The sequence below is a fragment of the Podarcis raffonei genome, chromosome 4 (genome assembly GCF_027172205.1).
Source record: "Podarcis raffonei isolate rPodRaf1 chromosome 4, rPodRaf1.pri, whole genome shotgun sequence".
NCBI lineage: Eukaryota > Metazoa > Chordata > Lepidosauria > Squamata > Lacertidae > Podarcis > Podarcis raffonei.
The window spans coordinates 5,598,453-5,613,711 of record NC_070605.1 but is presented as its reverse complement, the minus strand read 5'-3'; the positions used below and the strand labels follow the sequence as shown (position 1 = coordinate 5,613,711).

General features: G+C 46.9%; 1 protein-coding gene across 5 annotated transcripts in view; it reads right to left on the bottom strand.

Annotated features, from left to right (window-relative positions):
- The window catches only part of ARRB1 (arrestin beta 1), a 123,448-nt gene that overhangs the window by 16,568 nt on the left and 91,621 nt on the right, over positions 1-15,259 (bottom strand). For all 5 annotated transcript variants that reach the window (XM_053385327.1, XM_053385325.1, XM_053385326.1 and 2 more), the window contains exons 5-11: positions 13,611-13,807; positions 12,614-12,673; positions 11,616-11,683; positions 8,919-9,054; positions 6,727-6,811; positions 5,409-5,481; positions 3,640-3,777 (exon numbers count right to left, since the gene is read on the bottom strand). In XM_053385327.1, the coding sequence (XP_053241302.1) occupies positions 3,640-3,777; positions 5,409-5,481; positions 6,727-6,811; positions 8,919-9,054; positions 11,616-11,683; positions 12,614-12,673; positions 13,611-13,807 (757 nt within the window). The remainder of the gene's footprint in view (positions 1-3,639; positions 3,778-5,408; positions 5,482-6,726; positions 6,812-8,918; positions 9,055-11,615; positions 11,684-12,613; positions 12,674-13,610; positions 13,808-15,259) is intronic.

Genomic DNA, 15,259 nt, shown 5'->3' with positions numbered 1-15,259 from the left:
TCATGTTTTTATACGGTATTTTACACTGCTTCTACAATTAAGTGTTTTAAATTTGTTGTTAGCCGCCCTGAGCCCGGTTTTCTGAACTGGGAAGGGCGGGGTATAAATAAAAATTTATTTATTTATTATTATTATTATTGCCGTGTTCGAAACCCCTGTGTGAGCTTTGTACAACGTTCCTCCAGGGCAGTCTTTTCTAATGAGCGGTTCCCAGACTTCCGGAGGCGGCGCCTCCGACAATGGCGGATTCCCTCTGATTCAGAGGGAGACAGCTCCGCAGAAATCAGGTCCTACCGCTGCAGCGAAGCGGGGACCCTTTGAAAACTGCAGGCGGAAGAAGCCTGCGGCCGTGGGACTCGGCGGGCACCATTTGCGCCCCCCCGTTTGGCAAAGGAACCCCACAAAGGGCTCCGGAGTGAGACGGGGGCTGGCGCGGTGCTGAGAGTCAATCGCTACTTCTGCGGAGCGAAGCTGCACAGCTGATGTCGGAGAGCGCTGTCCTTTTTCCTGTGACAATTCGGATTTTAAGCAACAACCCATGAGTAGGATAATTGAAACTTTTGGATCAAAAATATATCTTTGAATTTGACCCGAGACGGGAAGGCGCAAACAGGAAGTCCGCCTCCCGTTCTTTGTATAAAGATCAAAGCAAAGATTTTATAAGCTAAAAGCCGGATAAATCGAAAGCTTGAAAATTCCTGCATTTTTAACCACCAGATCCCCCAGACAGCAGGAGGAAAAGGGGGGGAAAACTTGACTTTCTAATCCTGCAGAGAGTGAGTTAAGAAAATAAGTCTCCATTGTCCTTAACCTGGGGACGGAATGACAGGAAAGAAACTGTCGGTGATGCTTGCAATTTGAATATAGAAAAACTGTCAGATAGAATTGGAAAAGGGAAAAAATAATTCCAACGCTGCTTTCTACCTGTTTGTCTTATATTGAAAGGAAACAAAATATCTGAAAACCGAAAGTAACTTTTTCTTTCTTCCTTGTTGGATACATTTTAAAAATGGATGTCAAAAAGTAACTACACCCCCTAGAGGAAGTCTACCAGTGTGTCTGTTTCAATTTATAAAGAGAACATAGTAACTGGGAAAATCAGACCGTGGGACCAGCTCCCTGACCTTGACAGAAATGATTAGAGAGGAAGTTTTATCTGCCCTGGACAAAATACATGATGTGCTGCTACAGCTGGATGAGAAAGTGTCTTTGATGAATCAAAAGATGGACTATATAACAGCTGCAGTCAGCAAAGAGTTGCCAACGGGAAACGCAGTTATAGAAACTGCACAACAATCTACCCAGGAAACTGGTCCAACAGGGCAAGTGCAAGGGCAAAGAAAGATGGAAGAGGTCACAACTCAAAAGACAGAGAGATTTCAAGTCCTACACGACCAAAGGCTGCAACACTGGGAGATGGAACTTGGAGGACACTGGCTGAATTCTGGATTTAAGAAAATTCCTATCTCTGGTGGGACTGTGATACAAGTGGAAGACCTTTTTTGGAACAATTACTTTTGGGATTACAAACTAAACACTGGGGAGTGCAACACCGGGGAATGGGACAATTGGATAAAAGGATATGAAGAATACTACTGTACGGAACTCCCTGGTGATGGGCTCCCCAAAGAGAAAGAGAAGAAAATACGAAAGAACCCAACAGGGAACAAGGAGGTATGCAACTATAAACAGAAACAAGAAAACCTGCAGAAGGGGCTTGGAATTGACTTGAGAGCCTCAGATATTAGGACACCTGACTGAGGAGGATATAATGACATAAGGACTGACATTACCCGGAACCAGGAAAAAGGACGTTGGATAAACTTAGAATGAGAAATGTTTTTTTGTAATGAACCTATATTTATGGAATTAGTGTAACACTAATGAAATTTTAAGAGATGTTGGAAAGGAAGTAATTGGCTTTAGCAGAAAGGTTAAAAGATAAAATTAATGAAATTAATGCAAAAATGAAGTGGCTTGAGTAATAAGGCGAAATAAGAATTTGCAAGAATGGTTTGATTATAAATGAAAAGATGAAGCAATATTATATGGGGATATATAATTAGGGGTAAGATAAGAGGGTATGAATTTGCTGAATAAATTTTTAAATGGAATACAAAGAGGGAGGTGAGAGGAAGTCAGGAAAATAGGTAAAAGAATGGTAGAAATTGAAAGGAGGGATTTTTATTTTTATTATTTTTTCCTTTTTTTCTTGTTTTTTATGTTGAATTTTTGGTTTTTGTATTTTTCTGGTGTTTATTTTTTTTTCTTTTTTGTTGATTCTGTAACCTTTTTTCTTGTTAAAACCTAATAAAATATTATTTTTTAAAAAAATAATAATAATGAGCGGTTCCCAGTGCCGGATTACCAAATAGGCAGAGCAGGCAAGCGACCTGTGGACCCCACACCTTTTAGGAGCCCCATGATGATGAGTCGAAATAATATTGAATATGATCTTGAAAGAAAATTGCAATCAAGATGTTGGCCTAGGATTCGGACTTGGATGCTGAACCTGAGGAATCCCAGCCTGCACAGGAGTCCCCGCCTCCAGAACCAGCTGAGCCAGGGCTTGAGCCTGAAGGGTCCTCACCTGTGCTGGATCCTCAGGTGCAGGCACCAGCTGAGTCTGCTCTGGCTCCTGAGGTGATGGAGGACCCACTGCCTGCAGGTGCTCCACTCTCAGCCCCGTCAGAGGAAGCTGAGGTTGCCTCTGGGTCTGGTAACCCTCCAGCCTCTCCTGAACTGCAGAGGCTCAGGGCAGAGAGGCGGAGGGAACTGAGTTCCCGCAGGAGGAGTGCTCGCCTCCAGGCCAGGAGAGGCGAGTCACCTGAGGATCAGGGCCACCCTGTGCCTCGGGGCAGATAAAAGCCGGCCAGCCCCAGTCCCAAGTTGCGGGAGCAACATTGTTGGTTGCTAGTTCCTGCCTGAGTTCCTGACCCGCCCTGGCTCCCTGCCTGTTCCTAACTTCACCCGACTCCCTGCCCTGCACCCAGCTTCAGCTGCAGTGGTGCCTCGCAAGACGAAATTAATCCGTTCCGCGAGTCTCTTCGTCTTGCGGTTTTTTCGTCTTGCGAAGCACGGCTATTAGCGGCTTAGCGGCTATTAACGGCTTAGCGGCTTTAAGAAAAAGGAAACAAACTCGCAAGAACTTGCAAGGCGTTTCGTCTTGCGAAGCAAGCCCATAGGGAAATTCGTCTTGCGGAACGACTCAAAAAACGGAAAACCCTTTCGTCTAGCGAGTTTTTCGTCTTGTGAGGCATTCGTCTTGCGGGGCACCACTGTACTGCGGACTGCCTCCATGTTGCACCTTTGACCACGGATTGGATTTGGACCTCGCCTCTCGGGTAACCCACGGGACCAGCACGCAAGCTTTCTTAATTCAAGTTGCAATTGGGGAGAGGGCTCTTGTGCTGGGACCCTGCTCACGGGTTTCCTGTAATGGGTATCTGGTGGGAAGAGGATGCTGGACTAGATGGGGCCCTGGCCTGATCCTGCAGCCTTTCCTTCTTAACTGCTTAGCTCTGGGTGCTACATGAAAACAGAAAACACCAAACTCCACCCGCGGTTTGCTCAGCAAGGGAAACCGGCTGCCTCCTCTTCCTCCTCCCCCAACTGCTGGTAGGTAGGAAAAACCCTCACAGTGTGCTGGAGGCCAGGTTGGTGTCTTCGTGCTTGAGCTTCCCGTCCAGGGCGAGGCCGCGCTTCTCCCGGTTGTTGGCAAGGAACGGGGTCAATGTGTAGACTTTGCAGAAGGTCGAGCTGGGAGCCACCACATCGCTGGAGACGGGGATAACAGCACAGATCAGTGAAAGAGAACAAGGCGCAAAGCAAAATGTCTAAGGAGATTAGTATACAGCATTTTTCGCTCCATAAGACGCACCCGACCATAAGAAGCACCTAGTTTTAGAGGAGGAGAGCAAGAAAAAAAATATTCTCTCCCTCTCTGCGCAGCGCCTCTCCAGCAAAGCGAAGTCAGAACAGCAAGAGGGATCGCTGCACACCGATCCCTCTCGCTCTCCTGGCTTCTGGGATAGCTGTGCAGCCTGCATTCGCTCCATAAGAAGTACACACATTTCCCCTTACTTTTTAGGAGGGGAAAAGTGCATCTTATAGAGCGAAAAATACGGTAACCAACAGTAGTTGTAAATGAATACAGACGGACAACAAGAATTGTATAAACTGGAGGATTTGTTTGTTTATGGATATACTATGGACAAACACGGAAAATGAATTACAATCTACAAAATAGATGAAAATAATGTGGTAAAATTATATGTGATATAAAAAACCAGAAGGAAGGAAGGAGGGAAGTCAGCGCTTAGGAGCAAGTATAAATGTAAAACGCAACACATTATGTGTATGTGGAGTATGTAACTGGAAATAAAGATTATGGGGGGGGGGGAGGGAGAAAGAGAAGAAGGTGCAGGGGGGCTCAAACCTCGACTGCACATTGCTGCAGCTGCCTGCCAGCCATGTTTCGCAGCAGGAAGCTCGGTCACAGTAAGAGGGAACTGCAACAAAATGTTGCAGCATGCAGTGCTGTCTCCCAAGTATTCCACTCCCTTCTGCTTCCCCTTCCTCAACCGTGAAGTATTCTGTTTGTCCCCCAAATGGCCGGCTGGTTAACCACGGTGTGTGGTTAATTCCCTACTGGGCTGTGTTTTTTTTGGGGGGGAAGGGGGTCTCACTTCAAGGGTTTTTCCTAAGGTTTTGTGGGGGGGGGGTGTTCTTTGGTATTTCTACAAACCTCAGAGCCCTGAAATCTTGTACCTGGATGTTGTCGTTTTGCCTACATAAGTCCTGGCACTTGGAGACCTGAGATTTTAATCAGCTTATACTAGTGCTGCAATGAAGTGTTGCAGTGTGAAGTGCTCCCTTTCAGAGCAGTTCTGCACTCAATCCTTCTTCCCAGGGGATTCTGGGAATTGTGGCTCTGTGAGGAGAACAGAGGCCTTCTAACAACTCCCAGCACCCCTCGCCAGCTACAGCCCTCAGGATTCATTGTGGGAAGACATGACGATTTAAAACAGTACGGTTATGCTTTCAATGCATGATGCAGATGTGGTCATTTTGCACACGAACTTTCCCCAAATTCCCATATACTCAGAGGAGGAGGCACTACAAGATGGTGACCCCCAACAGCTGAGCACCCAAGTCCTTGCCTCAGTTCATAACAAAATCAAAGCAAGCTTGGCTTCCTCACATTCAACCCTCTGGTGACTTTTGCCTCTCAGGCTCCAGGCCAACCTTCCCCAACCTGGTGCCCTCGAGACGCTGCTAAATCACAACCCCTATCCTTCCTGGACATGTTGGCTAGGGCGTTTTCAGACTGTAAGCCCTTTGTGGGCAGAGTCCTGCCTGCTACACGGTGCCCACGTGGATGAAGAGAGCCAATTGACAATACTCACTCTGCTTCTTCCACTGCGACGGGGCATTTGTACTGGGCTGTGTTGAAGAGGCAGATGTCTGCGTATTGGCGAACTGCAAACGAAAGGAAGGAAAGAAAGAAAGAGAGAGAGAGAGAGAGGACATTAGATCAGTGGTTTTGAATTTTATTGTGTTATTATCTTCCTTAGTGGGGTGTGCAAACCACTGTTCTAAATAATGCTTTTAATTATTATTATTATTGTTGTTGTTATTGTTATTATTACAGTGGTACCTCTATTGAACTTAATTCATTCCGGAGGTCCGTTCTTAACCTGAAACAGTTATTAACTAGAGGCGTGCTTTTGCCAGCACACGATTTCCGTTCTCATCCTGGGGGAAAGTTACCTCAACTCGAGGTAAGTCTTCCAGGTTAGTGGAGTTTCTAACATGAAGTGTTTGTAACCTGAGGTGTTTGTAACTCGAGGTACCACTGTATTTTACTATTATTATTATTATTATTATTATTATTATTATTATTATTATTACCCCGCCCATCTGGCTGGGTTTCCCCAGCCACTCTGGGCGGCTTCCAACAACATATTAAGATATAGTAAAGGTAAAGGTACCTCTGCCCGTACGGGCCAGTCTTGACAGACTCTGGGGTTGTGCGCCCATCTCACTCAAGAGGCCGGGGGCCAGCGCTGTCCGGAGACACTTCCAGGTCACGTGGCCAGCGTGACAAAGCTGCATCTGGCAAGCCAGCACAGCACACAGAACGCCATTTATCTTCCCGCTGGTAAGCGGTCCCTATTTGTCTACTTGCACCCGGGGGTGCTTTCGAACTGCTAGGTTGGCAGGCGCTGGGACCGAGCAGCGGGAGCGCACCCCACCGCGGGGATTCGAACCGCCGACCTTTCAATCGGCAAGCCCTAGGCGCTGAGGCTTTTACCCACAGCACCACCCGCGTCCCTGTATATTAAGATATAGTAATGCATCAAACATTAAAAGCTTCCCTGAACAGGGCTGCCTTCAGATGTCTTCTAAAAGTCTGGTAGTTGTTCTTCTCTTTGACATCTAGTGGGAGGGTGTTCCACAGGGCAGGTGCCACCACCGAGAAGGTCCTCTGCCTGGTTCCCTGTAACCTCACTTCTCGCAGTGAGGGAACCACCAGAAGGCCCTCGGCACTGGACCTCAGTGTCCGGGCAGAATGATGGGGGTGGAGACGCTCCTTCAGGTATACTGGGGCTGGAACCAAGTCACAGGGGGCAGCCCCAAAAACTCAAGCCACCTTTCCTTTTCCAAGATGCTCCTTTGTCCCCCCCAATAAGTAAGTGATGTCCGAGAGGCATCCAGGCTCACCTGAGATTTTAATCTTCTTCACCGTCTTGTTGGTGTTGTTCGTCACGTGAACGTTGACGCTGATCGGCTCCCCGTGATAGTAAATCTACAGAGAACACAAGCGACAAGTCATCATGGAGGAGATTTTAGGAAAGGGCACCCACAATCTGACAATTCTGGCAGATGCACCTTGCAATTCACTCTTGGAAATAATAGCCTAGGGAGTTTATTCATTTAACAGATTTATAAACCGCCTCACAGCCAGAAGTTAATGAAGTTTGTTTTACTCATTTGTTTCATTTCATAAAATTTATATACCGTTTGATTGCAAAAAAAGGCGTAGACAGACAGCCATCCCACCTCCTGATTAAAAACTTCTCTCATTTTATAAATTTATAAAATTTGGATTCTGCTTTGTCATAAAAAATAGATCAAAGCAGGTTACAGCAATGAAACATAAAACCACACAATAAAAACAATTACAAAGTTATAGAAATACATCAGTTAACCCCTGTGAAGTATGTACGGTATTCTTTTTTTAAAAGAGAAATCTCTTTTTAACATTTTTTTTATTTTTGCATTTTCTAAGCGAAATAAAAACATAAAATCCCCTTTGAATTCCCTCCCCCTCCCCATATTGTGGATCTTAATATAATGATTTTCCCCTTTGCACCTCTTTCATAGCCCTATTCTTATAAATCCTTTATCATTCCATAGTTCAAATTTTGACTACAAGTTTTCTGTCAATCCTACCAATGTGTGTAATTGTTTACAATAGTTCTTTTTCTCCAAATAGATTGCAAACTTCCCCTATTCTTTATTTGGAGGATAACTTCTTAATTGCCTGCATAAGGCGGGTGGAACAGAAAAGTTTTCAGCGGGGATTTAAAAGCTGGAACAGAAGTCACCTGCTGGATCTCCAGTGGCACAGAGTTCCACAGGGCTAGGCCAAAGACACTAAAGGCTCACAAACTCGGGGAATGACCAACAAAGCTGCTGCAGACGATCTCAGTGAACTAGCTGGAATATAAGGCTTCAGGCAATCTCTGTGGTGCCCTGGACCTAAGTTGTTCAGGGCTTTGTAAATTAACACCGTTCCAGAGGGCTGAAGCAGCAACACTAAAAGCCCTGTTTTGTATACAAACTAAGCACAGCTCTGGGGCACGCAGTTCTCCATCAGCAGCTCCCCACCTGAGAAGTGCAATTGCAGGGCCAGGATCTATGGGGCGAGGCTGTCCCCAAGAGTCCCCTGTACAAGCAGGCAGCCCAGTGCCGGATTTACGTATAAGCTAAACAAGCTATAGCTTAGGGCCCACTCTCTTGGGGGCACCAGAAAAATTAAAGGGGGGGGGGACTGAATGTACATTTCCAGAATATAAGATAAAAAACAAATAAAATAAAACCTACATAAAGCAACAGTGTTTTGTGTTGTGTAGGCTCCTATGATGTAAGTCATGGACCCCGCCTGCTCCCTAAAACATCACTGCTTTGCTCCTTTCTATATACAGGGTGCCTACATTCTGCTATTTATCATTATTAGTAGTTTGCGTCATATATTTACTCCTATTATTATTTCATGTTATAGCAAGTTTCTAGAGACTAGGTTATGAGTCTCTGTAAACTGTGTTTCTAAGGGAACTTTTGTTATTGCCAAATGCCTATGTGTTTGCATTATTAAGTTTGTTATGAATCAGAAATCATTTTAAGTTAGTAAGTTAGTTAAGTTAATAATGATTTCACTATTAATACACTTCTTCTTAATGGTATTTCACCATTAATATACTTCTTCTTAATTGTATTTCAGTTCAACAATTCCTTTGATAAAATGCATACTTTGTTATGTGCAAATGGCTTTAGATACCTATTAGGTCCATAAGTTACCATATAGCATATATTCAACACAAAAAACAGTGACCGGACTACAACTCCCATCGTCCCTAGCTATCAGGACCAGTGATGGGATTTGTAGTCCAAAACAGCTGGATGTTCAAGTTTGGGAAACCATTACCTTCGGTAGCTTAGGGCCTCATCAAACCTAAATCAGGCCCTGGGCGAGGCTGTCCCCGAGAGTCCGCCCGAAACAAGCAGGCAGCCTCTGAGTGGACTCAGGATTTGGCCCAAATCACAACCCAATCCCGGAAGGGAGGACAGCAAGAGCCGCCCGGCGGATTCTAGACAACGGGCACAAAAGGAGGGCCTGCAAGATACTGTACCTCTTTGTCCAGGGAAGCTTCCAAGTGCAGGGGCTTGTCCGACATGAGGAACTGCCGGGTGGTCTCGGCCATCGGCTGCGGCCCTGGACGCTCCGGCGCATACTGGACTTTGCGGATCACCAAGCGCACCGAGTTCCTGCAGGGGCGCGGGAGAGCGGGCATCGAGGGGTTAGGGTGGTGAAATAAAAAAAATTAAGGTCATATATATACCGTATTTTTTGCTCTATAAGACGCACCAGACCACAAGACGCACCTAGTTTTTGGAGGAGGAAAACAAGAAAAAAAAATATTCTGAATCTCAGAAGCCAGAACAACAAGAAGGATCGCTGCGCAGCAAAAGCAGCAATCCCTCTTGCTGTTCTGGCTTCTGGGATAGCTGCGCAGCCTGCATTCGCTCCATAAGACGCACACACATTTCCCCTTACTTTTTAGGAGGGAAAAGGTGAGTCTTATAGTGCAAAAAATACGGTGTGTGTGTGTGTGTGTATGTGTGTATATATATATATATATATATATATATATATATATATATATATATATAAATAAATAAATGTTCATAAATGTACCATGCAAACATGTACATCAATATATAAACCACATGTCTGAAGAAGCTCAGGAAAACAGCCCTGAAACCATTTCGACTCCCAAACTGACCAAATGATTTCTCTGCAAGGTCAAGGAAAATGGAAAAGCCTCCCCATTGTCTTTTCCTTCACAAATCCTGTCTTAAGGGTATGTCTGTGTATGAATAGGGTGAGCCTGTGACCTGGCTCAGGAACTAAGTATTTGTCATTACAAAAGACTGGCCAGGCTCCCCAGGGTATCCAATCAAGTGAGCATTAACAGGTAACCTGGCAGACAGGAGGTAAACAACGCACTCAGATTTCTGCTGTCTACCGCCCTTTCTGTGATGTAGGTATGATGTGTCTGGGGGTGGTCTTCGACTCCAAGGCGGGCAATAATTTAAAATGTCTATATAAGGGCAGGCGCACCTTTGTTCTGGGTCCTCCTGCATGTGAGGGGAGCACCCTGTTGCAACAGTTCAATAAAGATGAGGCTTACTAACTGCTTTGCTTCTCAATATTCTCTGATTGGCCTCTTGGCCTCTGTTATTTTCTCCAGCCGATGGAGAACCTACAAAGGACTCTATAAGGCCTCTTGTGTCCCCCATAAGGGAATAAGGGCGGATTTTCGTTTATTAAAGAGGCATCCGTGCTGCAGAACGGAACAGCTTCGCGATGGCTCATATGCCACAACCGCCCACCCCAGGCCAGAAGGAACTGCGAGCTGTTTTGTCCCCGCGTAATTTTTACTTCCCCTTCGTGGATTCCTGCCTTGTCATGGCGAAGGGGCTTGAATAACCCCAAGAAGCTGTGAGCTATGCCGTGCAGGGCCACCCAAGACGGACAGGTCATAGCCGAGAGTTTAGACTAAATGTGATCCACCTGGAGAAGGAACTGGCAAACCACTCTGGTATTTTGCTGAGAAAACTCCATGGACATAAAAAAAGGAGAAGCTTTGAGAAGAAAGTGAGAGTTTCCAAGTCATGCTCTGGTTCATGGGGTTACGGAGAGTCGAATACGACTAAACAATAACAATTTTTTACTTAAGTTTTAAAATGTTAAGAGCAAGGGGGAATTGCAGAAGGGAAATAAGGGAAGAAAGAGGGTAAACCAACCCCCTGCAATGCAGGAATAACAATACAGTGGTACCTTGGTTCTCAAATACCTTGGTTCCCAAACGCCAAAAACCCAGAAGTGAGTGTTCCAGTTTTCGAACATTTTCTGGATGCTGAATGTCCGATGCGGATGTCAGCTATTGTTTCTGGAGCGCCTGCACCAGTCAGAAGGTGCGCCTTGGTTTTTGAACATTTTGGAAGTCAAACGGACTTCCGGAACGGATTAAGTTTGGCACTTTTGTTTTTGCTATTTATTTTGCGTTTTTGTTTCTGAGGCTTTTTTAGTTGATTTGTGACTGTGTGGAACCCAGTTCAGCTACTGATTGATTAATTGCATGACTGCAGAAATGGATAAAAGCCCCCCATCCAGACAATGACTATTATCAGTGCAGGTAAGGGGGAAAAATAATTTATATTTTTATCATCTACAATACGGTCTTCTTTATTTTATAGTACAGTACATTGTTTATTGCTTTCATTTTATGGATCAATGGTCTCATTAGATAGTAAAATTCATGTTAAATTGCTGTTTTGGGGGTTGTTTTTAAAAGTCTGGAATGGATTAATCCATTTTGCATGACTTTCTAAGGGAAAGCGTGCCTTGGTTCTGGAACGCTTTGGTTTTGGAATGGACTTCCGGAATGGATTAAGTTTGAGAACCAAGGTACCCCAGAGCCTGGGGCTTGCCGATCAGAAGGCTGGTGGTTCGAATCCCTGCAATGGGGTGAGCTCCCGTTACTCTGTCCCTGCTCCTGCCCACTTGGCAGTTCGAAAGCATGTCAAAGTGCAAGTAGATAAATAGGTACCACTCCAGCGGGAAGGTAAACGGTGTTTCCGTGCGCTGCTCTGGTTCGCCAGAAGCGGCTCAGTCATTCTGGCCACATGACCCAGAAGCTGTATGCCGGCTCCCTCGGCCAATAAAGTGAGATGAGCGCTGCAACCCCAGAGTCGTCCGCGACTGGACCTAATGGTCAGGGGTCCCTTTACCTTTGGAAAACTCGGAGAACCGCTGCACCCACCTTTTGTGGATCTTCTCCTCCAGACTCTCTGCACAGAAAGCTTTCACTTCATAGTCAACACCGCAAGCCTAGGAGGGAAGAGAAGGAAGCAGAAGCGGCGTCAAGAAAGATGGCAGATAGAAGCAGTTTGGAACAAAAGCAAGAACAGATTAAGCCAAATAATAATTGAAGTGGAAGGGAACCCAAAGGACATCTAGTCCAACCCCCTCACCCCATAATGCAGAAAGAGCAACTAAAGCATCCTTGGCAGATTGCGAGGAGTCGGGCCACACGAAATAAAAGGGCAGAAGCTTCGCAAGGAAGGTGCCAGGCGAGCCTTGGTGGGGAGGGAGTTCCACAATTTGGGGGCCACCATAGAGAAAGCCCTGTCCCAGGCCATCTTTTGCCACACTTCTGAGGGCAGTGGAGAAACCAAGGGGAGCACCTCTGCTCATCTTCACTTTGGAACTCCCTGCTTATTGATGTACTCTTTTCGGTGCCTGCTCAACAAATTCTTTTCTACACAGATGCTTTTGAATTCTGGTGCTGGAGGAGACTCTTGAGAGTCCCATGGACTGCAAGAAGATCAAACATCTCCATTCTGAAGGAAACCAGCCCTGAGTGCTCACTGGAAGGACAGATCGTGAAGCTGAGGCTCCAATACTTTGGCCACCTCATGAGAAGGGAAGACTCCCTGGAAAAGACCCTGATGTTGGGAAAGATGGAGGGCATAAGGAGAAGGGGACGACAGAGGACGAGATGGTGGGACAGTGTTCTCGAAGCTACCAGCATGAGTTTGACCACACTGTGGGAGACAGTGGAAGACAGGAGTGCCTGGCATGCTCTGGTCCAGGGGGTCACGAAGAGTCGGACATGAAAGGCAGCATGAAGAATAGGAGGGGCCTGCGCCTTCCATGCAGGAGCATTGCAATGTCTTGAAACTGCCCCTGTTCATCAGGGCTGTTGTCAGTACCCTTCCCCCCCCTCCTCTCTTTATTTCATTTTACTTCTTTTTTTACCTTTCCTGTGTCTTCGGGTCCCGGCTGCAACGTCACGGAGCAGGGAAGGTTGGGAAGGATCTAGAACAGGGAAAATGTCCCACGTAAGGGACAGCGTCACCAGGCTGACCAACAATGCCAAAGTCTGCGTTTGTATTAACGTTTCATTAAGGGTCCATCTAGTTGAACAGCCTGTTCTCATAGCAGCCAACCAGGTGGCTCAAAGCGAAACCCACAAGCAGGATTCGAACTCAAGAGCCCTCTCCTCTTCTATGGTTTCCAGCCACTGGCATTCAGAAGCATTGCTGTCTCTGACGTGGAGGCAAAGCATAGCCACCCTGGCTAGTAGCCATCAAAAGATAGCTCTGTTCTCCTCCATGAATTTGTCCAAGCCTCTTTTAAAGTCGCCTAGGTGTCTGGCCATCGCTGCTTCCAGTGGCAGAGAGTTCCATTGTTTAACTCTACATACATATTTTTATTCATATGCTGCCTTTCTATATAGTTCAAAGCATGCTGCTTACATCATTGCAGCATAGCATAAGTAGCCAAAATCAATAAATGACACAGCTCCGAAATGTGAGAAACCCTCGATCAGGGCTAAAATCCTGGGGGGCCCCTTGGCTTTCCCGCCAGCCACCTGCCACCATGCTTTCGCTGCCTCCAGTGGCAGAGAGTTCCACAAGCTAACGACACACCACATACAGAAAGGCGCCCTTTTCACAGAATCCTAGAACTGTTGAGTTGGAAGGGGTCCCAGGGGTCATCTAGCCCAACCCCCTTTTACCCGTCCTCCCCAGCAGGAAGCGTGGCCTTTGGGTGCCCAGAAACTTTCTCACGTGGGCAATTTCGGGAAGAGGAAGAGGAGTAACCGGATCAGCTGCTGTGAAGCTGGAGCAGCTGCCCAATTGTGAGAATTTTTTGTCGGCGAGGTGCAAACGTTGCCTGGGGTGGGCCGACTGGCGAAGGAGGGCTGGGGGGGAGAGAGCTAAAGGTAGGGGGGAGAAAGAAGGATCCGTACCTCGAAGGTAAAAGGGTAGGCCTGCTCACCGAGCTTCTTAATCAGCCGTTCCTGGAGCCGCGTCAGAGGCTTCTTCTCCTCAGTGACCGGAGGGAAGGCTTGGATGTTGGCGACAAAGAGGTCTTTGCGGAAGGTCAGGCCCAGGACGTCCAGGTCCTCGCGGCCGTAGCGGAAGGCGCACGTGAGGGTCACGAAAACTGCAAGCGGGGCAGAGAGGAAGGCATGTGTGCACAGAGGACAATACGGAGGGCCGGAAGTGGACCCCGTTTCCCACTTGCGCCCAGGGGTTGTGGCGGACTCGTCGCGTTTCCGCGCTGCTCTCCGAACCCCAAGGTGGTTTTCAAGCGACGCAGCACAACCGCAGAATGCAAAATGGGGCAGCCACCAACAGCCCAGCTCTTGGAGTCATCAGACATCGCCAAGAGGCAGTGTAATAATAATAATAATAATAATAATAATAATAATAATTTATTTATACCCCACCCTTCCCAGTTCAAAAAACCGGGCTCAGGGCGGCTTACAATAAATTTAACACACTTAATTGATGCAACAAAAAATAGCATAAAATACAGTATAAAATGTGAATGTCAATAAATTCAGAATTCAAAATCAATTCAGGGGGGAAATCCATCCAATAAACATTAGATGATCCCCAAGGCTAGCTGGCTAAATTAGTCCTATTTGGGCCAGCGAGGAGACCAGGGGAGAATTAGCTGTGGGATCCCAGAGCGGATAATCTTCATAAAAAGGGAAGGGGCAGGGAAGGAAGGGAAATAAAAGATCAGGCGACGTTCAAATTGAAAGCCAGGCAGAATAGCTCTGTCTTACAGGCCCTGAGGAAGGAAGTGAAATCCTGCAGGGCCCTGGTCTCATGGGACAGAGCATTCCACCAGGTTGGAGCCATCACTGAGAAGGCCCTGGCCCTAGTCTAGTAGTTAGAGTGCCAGGGTTTGAATTCCTGTTTGGCCACGGAGCACGCTAGGTGTGACCTTGGGCGCTGCCTCTCAGCCTGCCCTACATCGCAGGGTTGCTGTGAGGATGGGAGGAGCACCATGTACACAAGAAATGAACAAGAAAGCCTTTGCAAGTACAAGACAGCAGAGGGAAGCTTTCCGGAGGTCGCTTTGCCAGGCGTGTGCAAAGCCAGAGGCAAAAGTCAGGTAGTGTAGTGGTTAAAGGTCTGGACTAGGACCTGGGAGACGGGGGTTCAACTCCCAACTTGGCCATGATGCTCACGAGGTGATCTTGGGCCAGTCACTCGGGCTAACCAACCTCGCAGGGCTGTTGTGAGGAGCAGGAGAACCACGTACACCACACTGAGCTCCTTGGAGGAAAATTGGGCAAGTAGTAAATAATAAGATAATAAAGCGGGCAACTGGTGCAAAACTCACCTTTGCAGGATAGGCTACATTCCAGGCGCAGGTCAGAGTTTTCTACCCCTCCCTTCGCCCACCTTTCCATCCAGACAAGCAAAGAGGCACTCTCACCATTCAAGGGCCCATTCTAGCCAGTCAAAAGCCTTTTCGGAGGTTGTGGGGCAAGGACCGTGAGGGGTGCGGCTCGAGGAGAGAAGGCAGGGCCTGGGAAGGGGTCCTGACCTGGGGAGGTTCCTAAGAGCCAGACAGAGAGGTCTGGAGGGCCACACCCAG